The sequence below is a fragment of the Achroia grisella genome, unplaced genomic scaffold (genome assembly GCF_030625045.1).
Source record: "Achroia grisella isolate CSIRO2021 unplaced genomic scaffold, CSIRO_AGI_Agris_v1 utg38008, whole genome shotgun sequence".
Classification (NCBI taxonomy): Eukaryota; Metazoa; Arthropoda; class Insecta; order Lepidoptera; family Pyralidae; genus Achroia; species Achroia grisella.
Genome location: NW_026712830.1, coordinates 46233 through 59662, shown reverse-complemented (window position 1 = coordinate 59662; position 13430 = coordinate 46233). Strand labels below are relative to the sequence as shown.

At 32.7% G+C, this 13430-nt stretch overlaps 1 protein-coding gene across 1 annotated transcript; it reads right to left on the bottom strand.

Annotated features, from left to right (window-relative positions):
* Nucleotides 1-1495: 1495 nt before the first annotated feature.
* Nucleotides 1496-8794, bottom strand: LOC131844061 (uncharacterized). The gene is made up of 5 exons (XM_059192840.1): nucleotides 8730-8794; nucleotides 8462-8543; nucleotides 4900-5139; nucleotides 2610-2712; nucleotides 1496-2156 (listed from the first exon to the last, which is right to left on the bottom strand). Exons 2-5 carry the CDS (start codon nucleotides 8534-8536, stop codon nucleotides 2047-2049), a joined length of 528 nt encoding a protein of 175 aa, XP_059048823.1. The 5' UTR covers nucleotides 8537-8543; nucleotides 8730-8794; the 3' UTR covers nucleotides 1496-2046.
* Nucleotides 8795-13430: the final 4636 nt, after the last annotated feature.

Here is a 13430-nt window from a genome sequence, read left to right as displayed (position 1 = left end):
GTTATAAGTACGAGTATATTTTAGACAGAATCTAAATTATAGCAACTACTTAGTGTTTATCGCTCAATGCAATATTTGAAGTTTGCTAGTTATCGACACTGATGTGAAGGGCTTAACGTAAATTGGTAATGATCGACGTTTTCATACAATATTACTTTCCGTCCAGTACAAGATGAGCTATTTTGCCAGGGATCAATGTCAATTGGTGGATATCGACGTTTTCATAGAATTTTAGTATTCGTCCAGTATAAGTTGAAATAGAATCAATTAAAGTGAAAAATTATAGTAAAATGATAACAATTTACCAGTTTCAGATTTTATCCTTTATATTCACCTAATTACCTATCTGCATGCCAAATTTGAACTTCCTAGGTCATCTGGAAGTGGGTTATAATTTTGATCTATAGTTGATCAGTGATAAAAATGGCGATTTTTTGACATTAATATCTAATTAACCGTGTTTATGAAATTTGGAATACATATTTATCTCGCAAGTCTCAATATATGAACCAAATTTGACAGGTTTATGTGAAAGAGTTTTTGAGTTATGAGGGGGTCAAAAGTGGCTCCAAATGGTTCGTGTAAATATACACACGGTGCTGCTCGCCAGTTTACTTGAAACTCGGCTTGACACGCTACCGCGTGTCTAGATTTGAGTTGCTATTCTGGAGGATTAACATGTCCTGTCCAATACCCTAAACTCACCGCTCTATCTTATTAAAATAGATAAATTATTCTTAAACCAAAACACATCCAAAAGGAGAACTTTTGGATGAATTGTAGTAAAATTACAGGAATTACATTTTATTGTATTTTAATTTATTTACACATAAATTTATACAACATAATACAAAACAATAAGCCGCAAAACTGCTAAGCAGTTTGTCTGCAGCAAAAGCTAATTAAATACTTTTCCTGTATAAATAAATATAATATAATAGGAATATTATCAGCTGTAGTTGAACAATTTGAGACTGAAATATATATGACATAATGTATAATTCTCATTGTAGCGATTATTACTCGTTTAGAACCTAGACTGTGTGTGTCTAGACTGCAATAATGTAGCAAGTTAGGAAAGTTATTGTTAACCTTGACCCATGCTACTCAATATGTATATATCTATGTATTAGGGAAATATATTATTAACCTCAGCTAACCAATAGTGTATTTGTAGACTTTGTACAAAAATCCTCCAGGAATGGGAACGCATGAGGAATACTGCGTGCGCAGAGTAAAGTGATATTTGTAGTGCTGTTCATAAGAAGAGGTTGCCACTTTCTATAAACTAAGGCATTCTAATTACTTGAAACTAGAATAAAATTACTAATCCCCAAATGATGCGAGGTACAGCTTCACTGGCGTAGGACTTTTCCCGTACTGAAATACAGCCATTTTAAATGAATGTATAGTAGTTATATATGGGTCAGATATTTTCATTGGAGTAGGTGAAGAATGTAAACTAATTATTTATTACAAGAGTCTTTACTATAATATAAAAATAATAATGTTTATGCAAACACATTTAAAATACTTATCGGGTATTGTTTTCGCTACAAAACACCAAATCTTAGATTATAGTAAACTTATATATAGAGGTTTTGCTAAAAACAAGAACATGTTACACGTGCTTAGAAGTTAGTCTTTCTGTGACTCGAGTCGGAAGCTTGACTAAAATTTTATATGGACTGGTTCTTTAATAAAGCCATCTATGAGACATTTTTTTTAAGAAGATTAACTATACAATTTTGCGTAATACTAATCATATTGAATTATTCTTTGTCAATTAATATTTTCATTAATAATATCATAGACAAGATAATATTACATAATAGTATTAAGATAATTATGGGTGCTGTATATCCCGCACTTCCCAATCATGTTAACACGTGAAAATAACAGTGAAATAAATTAACAATATAATATTATAAAATATTTTCGTATTTCGTGTTCTTGTTGTTAGAGTTCCCACTTGGACTATGAAAATAACCTTACGTTATATCATAGAACTGTTAACATAAAATAAACAATTAGTACAATAGTAATTTAAGCTGAGACGAGGACCGAACAGTCATCTAATACCGTTCCACAGTATTTGTTAGCCTCCATTTTGTTGTACGTCATATAAATCATCACGAGCAACAGGGTGTAGGACACTGGAAATCATAATTCATTTTAAAAATATTATAACCAGATTTTAAAAACAACTATTTGTCCCAAAATGGTTTTATTTTGGGACAACTAGTTGTTTTTAAAATAGGGATAGAAGGGTAAAAATTAGGGTTGTATATATTTTTCAATGCCACATTGTAAACAACTAAAATAGAAGTATAGTAGACTATTCAAAAATGTTCATATTTACAAAGATTATTTTTATTATTATTTCTAAAAAGAGTGCACTAAAGTATAATGCATTCTTAAATTCTTGTAAAGTAATTTATTAATGGTTACGTTATTGCAGTCGAACGAAAAAGGCCGCTATTCTCTATACTTATGGACTTTCAGGTGATACAAGAAACTTAGGTATATACCTATTATGCTTTACTTCATCCATGCGAGGCTGGGACGACCCGCTAGTGTAAATATGAAAGTGGTAATAAAATACTTACCTGAAACAGTTATTACAGCCGGTTCATATATGATTAGTGCGTAGCTCAACACATTTATGATGACACCAAATATGAAATAGACCTTCACTTGCCCGGATTTTGTCTGAAAATTTATAATATCATTATTTTTAAATCTATGTATGTGTCTTTTTAAATCTATGTACTTTTTTTCCTTATAACGGCTGATTGTGTGTGTGATACATGCAAATATAAAAAATTATCCAATAATCAAGGATAATTATTGATAATCTTAGTGTGACGAATGTGGGGTTCGAAATTTAGATGAAAACTTCAATTGTTCTGTTCATGAGTTTATTAATTAATTATAGGTTATCAGAACTTGAAAATGGTTCCAAATACTGCACATCCATACAATAGTCTTCATTGGAAGGGGAAGACGAAGAAGACGCAGTATTTATGATAAACCTTTCCTCCTGCATCTCAGTTAATCGATCTTGTTCTATGAACTAATTTTCATTTTTTATGTTGACAAGATTTTTGCCATTCATCGATCCCTATTTGAGAGAGCTTCTACTATTAAAGATTTTATGTCACTTGCAGGTCTATTGACGTTTTATCTGCAACTTTTTGTTTCATTATTCCCCTGATTTATTTTATGGGGTTTAACGTACAATGATATGGTGGGAGCCTCAAGACTTCGTGGCCGTGCGATATTAAAATCTCATCTATCTCATATGTAGGTTCAAACTTATGATTTTTCAGTGCTTTCAGTAATTGATATTTACGACAATTATCGTCGTAAATGATATTGTATGATTGAAGCTATGAGCCAACAAAATGGTACTTGGACAGTCCATGACAATTAGAGAAGATTTTGTAAGGTTGGGTATCAACTTCTCCGTAACCCATTTTGTAAAGTTATCCTTATTCATATCATATCATTCATATCATATAGGTACTGTTCGACCTATACACCAAACAACAGTTTGGCACAAAACCATTTTCTCCACAAGCATGTACAATGATCCATCTAGGCCCTACCGAAATACTTTTAGATGGGCCTGCAATATCTTTATTTTGCCAGCATTTGTCACTGAACATGAACCGTGTATGTAGGTTTCATCTAAATAAACTACATCTAGCTTATCATCGGCTTCCAAATACTTGAATCTTTATGTCATGTCGTTCCATTAAAATAGTCCTTTTTGATTGGCACTTCACGAATTCGAATCCGATATCTTTCAAAGTAAGTCTGAAGACAAAATAAGATTGTTATTTTTAAATTACTATGTTTTTAGATTATATTCAAACCGAAAGAAAATGAAATTAATTTTTGTTACCTTAATGATTCTCTTCCTCCATTGAAATTGATTTCCTCCCGAAGAATTTGTAGCAATTTCATGATAGTGGGTATTTGTTTTCGTAGAGTGTAAAACTCATTTATCTTGTTTCTGATCAATTGTAAATCAATACTATCCAATTTAATTTATTTTTGCCACCTTTCCTCTTTTTACCGGGCGTACTATATACGCCTTTGTTAGATCTGCCTTCATCAACAATTCGTCTTATGGTAGTATTAGAAACCCCTGAAATAAAACAAAGTTTAGTATATACATACTATATAATACACACGAAAAATGCAATTAACCATAGTATCAGGCCGTGTCATTCCAACTAACCAGTCAAGGCTTGCACACGCGCACACTTGTTTGTTCTGCACCTTGTTCATCAAGTATTCTTTGATGAACATTTAAAACAATAATATATACTTACCACCATTGTACATACCATATTCTGACAAATAAATATATTATTATTATTATTATTAATAATAATTCTTGCTTGCGATCGAAGAGGTTTCTTCGATATTTTCGCCACTTTTCAAAAGAAATTTGAAATCAAACCAAATAAAATTCCTCGAAATTTCAGTTGACAGACATATTTTTTTTCCATCAGATTCTGGTAGACCTATATAGAGTGTGCAAAAAGTTCCATTTTAAGAATATTAATTTTAGAAAAAAGCAACTAAATAAAATAGCCTATAAATAATTTATCAATTTCAATGTAAATCTGAATATTGAACACAAATGTAACTATTTGTGTTCATTATTCAGATTTACATTGAAATGAATGAATTGAAATTGAATTTATAATTATAACTTAAAGGTAAAAGAAGGAAAGTAGTAAAATGTAACAAAATATTTTGAATTAAGATGAGAAGCACGGATCGGTGGAAATATAAAATATACCTATCAATCAAAAGTATGATATACATACAAACATACACTCCAATTTTATTTATATGTAAAGATGTATAAATAACGCTTACCTTTATTAATCCGTTGAGCAACAATACAGAAAATGCGAAATATATCAAGCTCAACATCAGGCTTACACCTAAAATTATGTTTCTATAAATATACAGCTGGTATAACCTTGCAGCTTCGTGTGTATTCTGGTAAACGTTGTTCACAATATTGTAATCAGTGCGATGTAGAGCTTGATAATAATGAATTTCATACCATACCAGGGCTGCAATAATACCGATGGCGAGTATAGAATTGATAATCTGTAAAAAATAAATGTTGTGAGTCGTCTATTCTACTTTATAGGTAAGGTAGTTTAACCTACTACAACCTGTCTACTCCTGACAGGAACTAATTCCGAATAATTGCCATTTCATTGGTCCGATTAATATTAAATAATATGCAATACTGTGGTAGTGTATTAAATAGATATGTATTAATTAGATATTTTATGGTTAAAGAAAGGGGAGGGTATCCGTTGTAAAGTGGACTAATGAACGCGGTGCCCCCTGGAAAACATCATGATACATTCCTGGTGAATTTGCCACGATGAGTTAACTGACATGACCTCATGCTCATCTTCTTTTCTTACACAGGTTTTCCCGCCAGCGTAAATCTTTATCGAGCAGGCGGATGCTCCATTCCATTTTTATTAATTAAAAAAACAAACACAGTAATCAATTTATTAGGTTCAGTCTTAAAAAATCAATCATCGTCTTAAAAAAAATGGTAGAAATAAAATTAAATTGGATTGATAGTGACAATTAAATTAGACTCCAGTATATAATAATATATCCAGCGGGTACGGGATTCTTGGGTTTTGATACCAAGTCAAAATCCTCGTACAATTTTGTACTAGATTTTTATAAGTAGTCATTTATTTAAAATCTTCTATAGTTCTTCATTTGGTACGTTTTTTTAAGGGGGTCTTCCTATGTGACGGCCTGTTTTTTAGGGATATTTTAGGATTTTTTTCTACGACCAGTATATATTTAGAGCTTCAAGTTTTTTATCATTTATTAACACATATTTGGACAGTATAAATATAAAATTTCAGCTAAAAATATTCAGTCAAACTAGAGTTACAGCGCTCTGAACACCCCCGCCTCGAAAAAAAGAGCTCCCACTTCCTCCACGATTCCGGCTGATCGGCTTATCTGAAAAAAAAAAAAAAACGGCGTTTTAATTTGTAGGCTTAAAAGCACGGAATGACCTATAATCAAATGAATATAAAAAAAATTGGATTTTTGATAGACATTTGAAATAAAAGTTGCAAATTAGGCGTTTTTTTTTTTTTTTTTTTTGCTATAAAAAAATCGAAGTTTTGAAAATTTTCTATTGATAATAGTTCATTCCATGCGTTTACATATATTGAGTGTGCCCTGTAAATTTCAAGTAATTCGGTCCAGCCGTTTCTGAGATACAATGGAGGAAAGTTTGAAAAACACCGTTTTGAGAAAAACGCGTTTAAAGTTTCAAGTCCGTTAAAAACTATTAAAATATCAACTTACTCTCAATCGGCGATGCCTGGTCCATAGAGTATTCCTTCCTCTTCCTCGTGAAACTCTTTTAAAGCAGATTGTTCAGCTCTTGAGTCAATCCTGGCTTGTTTAACGACATCACTTACGCGCCGCTCAGAGCGTAAGATTCGCTTTTCATAACATACGCTTGGGCTTCACGACCAACAGGGCATCCCATAATCGACATAACTTTTAAAATACCTTGAAAACCTTCATTAAAGATAATAACTGCTAAGTAGCTAGCAATTTCAACAACTTTGGGACCAGAATGAAGATGTTTAGGAGCGAAAGTCCAAATCAAAGAATTCAAAGATTCGTTATTGTTTTGTGTCTCTGCTCCTAAACAACGAATTAATAATTCGTCTTTCGATAAATCTTCGAAAACCGGTTTGATAGCTTCTTGGACTTGCGGAATTAGAGGTGGTTTATCGTGATGAAATTGGTCCAGTTCATTATTAGCTTCAGCCTTACGCCATTTACACCAACTGTCTTCGCCTTCTGGACAAAATTGATGCTGAGGGTTTTCATCAGAAGAACATTTGTGATAGTACGTTGCCCAAACTTCCTTTCTCATATCTTCAAGCGAATCTGGATGGCGTCGAATTGCTAATCCGTAGAATTTTGTAATTTCTTGGATAACGTTATCAGTAAGTTTACCTGCTCCTTTTCCTCCTATTCCTTTATTGGTTTTATTCTTTTTAAGTCTGTAGAAACGTGTCTAAACTTGTATAAACAAATATATTAATAAAAGGGAGGCCAGGTATAAAGCCGACGGTACACAATAGGCCCGGTCTCTAACTGCCAACTCACCGCTCCGAACCGCTCTTTCTTTTACCTGCTGTATCTTTAAAACGACTTCGAATTTTCTAAAATCGCCGAAAAAAAAATTTTACTACCGTATTCTAGACATGTTAAGGGAGCAATTTATGAAAAAAAAAAAATCGATTTTTTCAACCCATCACATAGGAAGACCCCCTTAAATAAATTACGGTCCTCGCATAGAAATAACTGTGAAACAAGTATTTCATTTCTGTTGTTTCTTGAATTGATTGACGTGGATTTTATGTTCTTTCTGACAGTGAATGCATTGAACAAAATCGCGCAAAACCTTATTAAGTTAATATGATGACTATGAACTGGCAAGATACTCAATTAAATGTCTTATTTTTTTAAAAGCCTGTTTATTTACAAGGTTTACTCATATAGGTGTTATATATAATAATAATATATATATATATATATATATATTATATATATATATCTAATATTAAATGATAATCCCGTGCATGAACGACTATTGCCATGCATGCTCGTCATTCAAGTAATCGTTTAGTGAGTAATAGTAGGCTTTGCTCATTAATATGATGTTTAGATGTTTGTATTTACTTAGAACAACATATATTTAAAAGTAACGCAAGTTTCTTGTTCATTCATCTTGTGATGAGTCCGCGTTCCGAATATGACTATTATATAAAAGTGCTTATATTAAGTTTATTTGAATAATGATATGTCCATACCGTCCGACCCTCAGTCAAAATATGACATTATTTGCGGTTGAAGAGTTTCTAAATTGAATTTGGCTCCATACCTACTTTATGTAATGCAATCACAGCGATTCGGTTCTCATTATCCATACACCATTTTAAAATCACAAAAATATTTAACAACCGATTAGCGCGAAATTGAGAAAATACAATTAATACCTATTTTAAAACAATGACAGATATTTATGGATAGACTATGTATACTTACGTGTTTTTTTTTTAATTTCTTTGTACAATGTTAAAAGTTTTAAGAGTGGCAATACTTAGAACGTGTTTATACTTAGTCGTCTGCGTACATACCTCTGTCCGAACTGTTTCAGTCTACAAACAGCTTGCTTTGTAAGCAGTGTTTAGGTTCGGAATGTGAGTGAAGTTACAGAGTATGGGGTTTATGAGGCACCGCTGGCGGCTTTTTCACACGTATCACACACGCAATCGCATTTACGCTTACACACTACACACTTGGTTTCGGCTTGTAAGTGCGCTACAAAACGTAAATGTTTTTTCTAAATTATACTAACCATATTGATAACAGCGAATATCATAGATCCAGTCTCTACCTTCATAAAGTAGCAACATTTTCCGGCGTAACACATTGTGGATCTGGGAACGAGAATGAACATTAGTAAGTACCTATAGTAAGTACCTACGATCCGGTCGACTCCCGTACAGGGTGTCTAATAAATAAAACACCGTCATCAAGTGATCTTGCTACAAAATACTAAAAATCGAAATGAACTTTAAAGTTACCAAGCATAAGGTCTATATTAAGGTAGCGGTTTAGCATACCGCCTTAGTTCCGATGATCGCGGGTTCGATTCCTCGCACGGTTTTTCCTTTTCAGCACTCTTAACCATTTCGCTCCAAACTCCTGCTACGTCAGTCCAATCCATCCATCAATCAACTTGTCAATGTCACAAAGAGGCTCTGGCCTCTGTCATTCCGTTTCAGGTTACTCTGAGTGCCTTAGATAAAGGAACATGATAATTGATTTACCATTTTCAATTAATGGTGCCTCACACGATAATTAACATTATGAGTATGATTGTTAGTTTTCGTGTTTTCTATATACATTATGTACATAGGTATACATATACAGTGGTGCTCGAAATTCGATCATAATTAATTTAAATTACAAGTTTGAACATTATTAAGTTATATTGTGATAACATGTAGGGTTTTTGGGTAAAACAGCATCTAAGTTGAATGTAATTTTATTTGATATATGTCTACAAAAGCAATCTTATAGGAATAATAGTAGACAGGAAACAAAGCAATATCGTTGACGCATAATTTTCCATTGAGTGTACCGTGCCAGTACTAACATAACAGCATATAGAACTTAGATTACATTGGTAACAGCACAGAAACAAGCGTGGCTTTGCTGATTTGCTAATTAACAATATTATATATAATTTGACATCGACCTTTTCTTATGTGTCGTGTAATATACCTTGTTGTGGACTTCATACTGTATTGTTGGCCAGTTAAAAGCCACTTTTTTACTATAAAAAGTATGCATATAATTTGAGTTGTTAATTTGACATGAAAAAAAAGATACGATTTTATTTTACTCTTTTTTGCATCGATTTATTTTACATAGTTATAGAGTAGATGCAATACCTTTCTGCAAACAAAGAACCGACATACAAATATATAATACATACAAAATTATCCACCACATACCTGTTGTATATGTAGGTTCGTAACGGAAAAATATAACAGTACCTTATTAATGTGTATTCAAAAGTAAAATAAAGATTGATTTTGATATGGTAATACTGCACGTCATCTGTCAAGTGGTATTACGTGTGTTTGTTGGGATTTGTTGTTTTTAAGAAATCTTCCACGAAAGTGAAATAATTCAGAAAGCATTGTTTAAAATGTGTATCGAAAGATCTTTGAAGAAGGTGCAGGTCAAACCACAGATAACATAATATTACATACAGATACCCCATCCCATACAAGAAAATGGTTCCTTCCTGACTCGGGCCATTCTTCGGGCTATTTTATTTCGCCGCCGTAGCCGCTAGATGACTCTAGATCTGAAGCAGTTCGCATTACTAGTGGGTGCTTAGTAACAAAGCACGAAAATAGATGGCAGTCAATTCAGTCTACATGACATCTGTTTTGCAAAGATAGGTTTATAATAGATATGTAGGTAACTGTATCGTGTACCTGAATAGGGACGATTCAAGATTCAATTTAAATGTGTAGGTATAATATCGTTAGCCGACACTCTGCAGATATGGCTTATGTGCCAATGTATATATTATGTTGTAGTTTATTTTACATTCCATGCCTATTTTTTTCTTTCGACGAAGATATTATGTTGTAACGCGTTTGCGCTATATGTATACCCCGATTTTGATACGTTTATACTCGTACGTAGCAAAATCGGGCTATACGATTTTTTATTTCAATCGTTATGTGTAATAGACTGATTTTAGCTACAATTAATTTACTGGTATACCTATACCTCCTGTATTCTACGATGTACCCCTCTTTTCCCTAATGAGAATTCCGCTATATCTTATATATAAATTTCATATCACAGTGTTAGTTGCCATATTTCTCCCACATTTCGATGAAATTTGATATGTATACTTGCTAGGTCTGAGGTAGGGTTGTTATCTATTTTTTATACCCCTAAGTCATAGGGGTGGCCTACCCTGAATTTTTTTTTTGTATTTTGGACAATTTTTTATTTATTTATAATGTTACATTAAAAATACATACACGAACCAACCCCTATTTTTAATAGCGATATTCTTACAAATATTATAAATGCTAAAGTAACTCAGTCTGTCTGTTTGTCTCGCTTTCACGCCAAAACTACTGAACTTATTTAATTGAAATTTGGTACACAGATAATGTAGACCGTGAGAAAGGCTACTTTTTAATGCGAAAAAGGGTTGAAAGGGGAAATGAAAGGCTATATGAAAATATCGTCATTTTTAATGTCAGATCTTGTAAGCTAAAGCTTTAATGTATAATCTTATAATTTAATTAATAATATTTTTTAGGCTGCTGACTAAATATAAACAAATATGACATTCTAAGTTTGTAAAATTTTATCCTTAAGAGGGTAAAATGAAATATAAGATGAAGGTTGAAGATGATGAAGAAATTCGTCATTTTCAAAACTAGTACGATCAAACTTTTTTCTTTGGATTTTTCGAGTCCAAACGGACGAAGTCGCGGGTACAGCTAGTTAATTTATAAGGCAAAACAAGGTTTGCCGGGTCAGTTAATTTATATCAATAATGAAATGAAATTCGGTTTCAAAAGAAGGAATATTAATTAAGCTTAATAACTTCAATCCTAGATGAAGTGAACAGGGTCGGTCTAGGTTTTTCATTACTATTATAGAAATGTGTAACGGGGGAACACGTTACTCAGTACGAAATTGTGTATATTACAATAAAACACTCATTGCCTTACTACTATACCGTCCATTAGTCGCGAACTTTCTGGAAGCGCGAGAGGGCGCGCTCCTATTGGTCGGTCGGTGCGGTTACCGCACGACGCGCATGCGCTGTACGCTTAGATGAGTCTCACGGCGCGGGCGTAAGTACTTACTATGTAATATGTATACATATGGGTGTCACAAATGTTTTTATTACAAGTAATATTACTTTATTATCTAAGCCAGTAATGTGTGCTTATTTTGAACTTGATAACATTCAGAATTACTTGTATAACTTTCGATATCTACAATAATAACATCTATCTATATCTTTAGCGGTGTTAAATTACCAGGTTATGTACTAGTATTGTTAGTGAGGGATAAAGTTGATGAACAAAAATAAAACAATATTCGTATTAAAAATATATTTCTCTAATATTTTTGCCATTGTTTTTAAGTATATTCCAAATACAAGAATTTTGTTTTGTACTGTGCTATAGACATAATTTCACTCTTTTCTAAAATATCTCTAATAGGTTGATAGGTATCACTAATAGGTAAGTAGGTAATAGGTAGGCCCTAATCATGCCACAAGCTCGTAGAAAAATACGACTAATTAAACACCACTCTTGAATAAACTGCATTATTTTATACATTAAGTGTAAAATATTTTTAGTTTAAATATAAATTAATATAACATTCAAAGTTTGTTACGTTGCCTTTATATATAATCCGGTCCCCCTTGTAACATGGTCTATTATTTATTATTGAATATTTTTTTGACAATCTTCGCTAATACATGATTGTTTGAACTTGTACGAATCATGACTTTTGTACTCGACGCGTAGGGTATTGTTTTGATTATGATTGCTTAGTTTGAATTTGACTGCTTACATGTGAAGATAGCCGTGCAGTATAGCATGTGTTCATTGTTTACTATTTATTCACACGTATACGTATCAGCTCAGAAGCGAAAACACAAAACACTGAGAATTAAAGAAAAATGTGATTTTAGACCGCCTAAATCGTAACGAATCTTTTAGTAGTTTTTTACTTTTAGTAGAATCGTATCACTGGATCTGTTATTTGTCGGATTACAAGGTTCTCTTTTTTAAAAAAATCTGAATTACAGGGTATCGCTTAGGCCCCCTCTATATTCCGACAAATTCGATTGTCCGACACTGCCCTGCAAAACGTTTGGTGTATAACCGGGGCTCCACTGTACTTAGTACCAGTCTCGTGTCGTGAAGATGGAAATATGTATCTGAGAGTAACTAAAAAAATTGTTATATTAGTAAGTAACGCATCAATTGGCCATTTCGCCCTGTAGTCGGCTTTTTCTAAGCACGCCGATATGTAAATAAGTAGCTCGGTAGTTCGATCAATTGTGATTATTCAGAATGCATTTTTATAAATAAATTTGGTGCAAATCAAGAGCAAATAGACTTACCGCAAAGTTCCAATCCAGTTATAATACCGAATAGTCTTCAAAATTAAACAACTTCAAGAGCAGCGCAACGCAGCGTGCGGAGATGTGATATTCAATATTAGTCAAATTTCATACCTACTTGGAAATAAGTGTTGCCAACGAAGATTGTGCAAGTCCACTAGGTGCAACCGTGCAAAGAGCAGCAATCCATCAATTCTTAAAATATGAAAACATTAAATTACACAAACATTAAATATATAAAAAAATTACGTAGTCATTTAATTTTGCTAGGTACGAACAAATATAGACTGAATTCTACAAATAAACTTTTTAAAAAAAACGATAACATTTACTCTTCTTTAGTACAGAAATAAAATGTGCCCACTAAAAGGGAAGGGGTGTCAAATCAACTTACATGGCAACACTACATTACAAGCGGTATAGAACTGTATATTCCATGGCTAATAATATTACCTGTAATGTTATGCAAGACTATAGAACGGACGGGTTTCGAATGCCATCTGCACTTGCTCCCTATCGTCCGCTGAAGCTGCAAAGACCAGCTGCGGCCAACAACATTAGAATAGGCCGAAAAAAAAAAATAAAAACAAAATTTATGTTTTATTACAACTTACATACCTACATTTTGTCT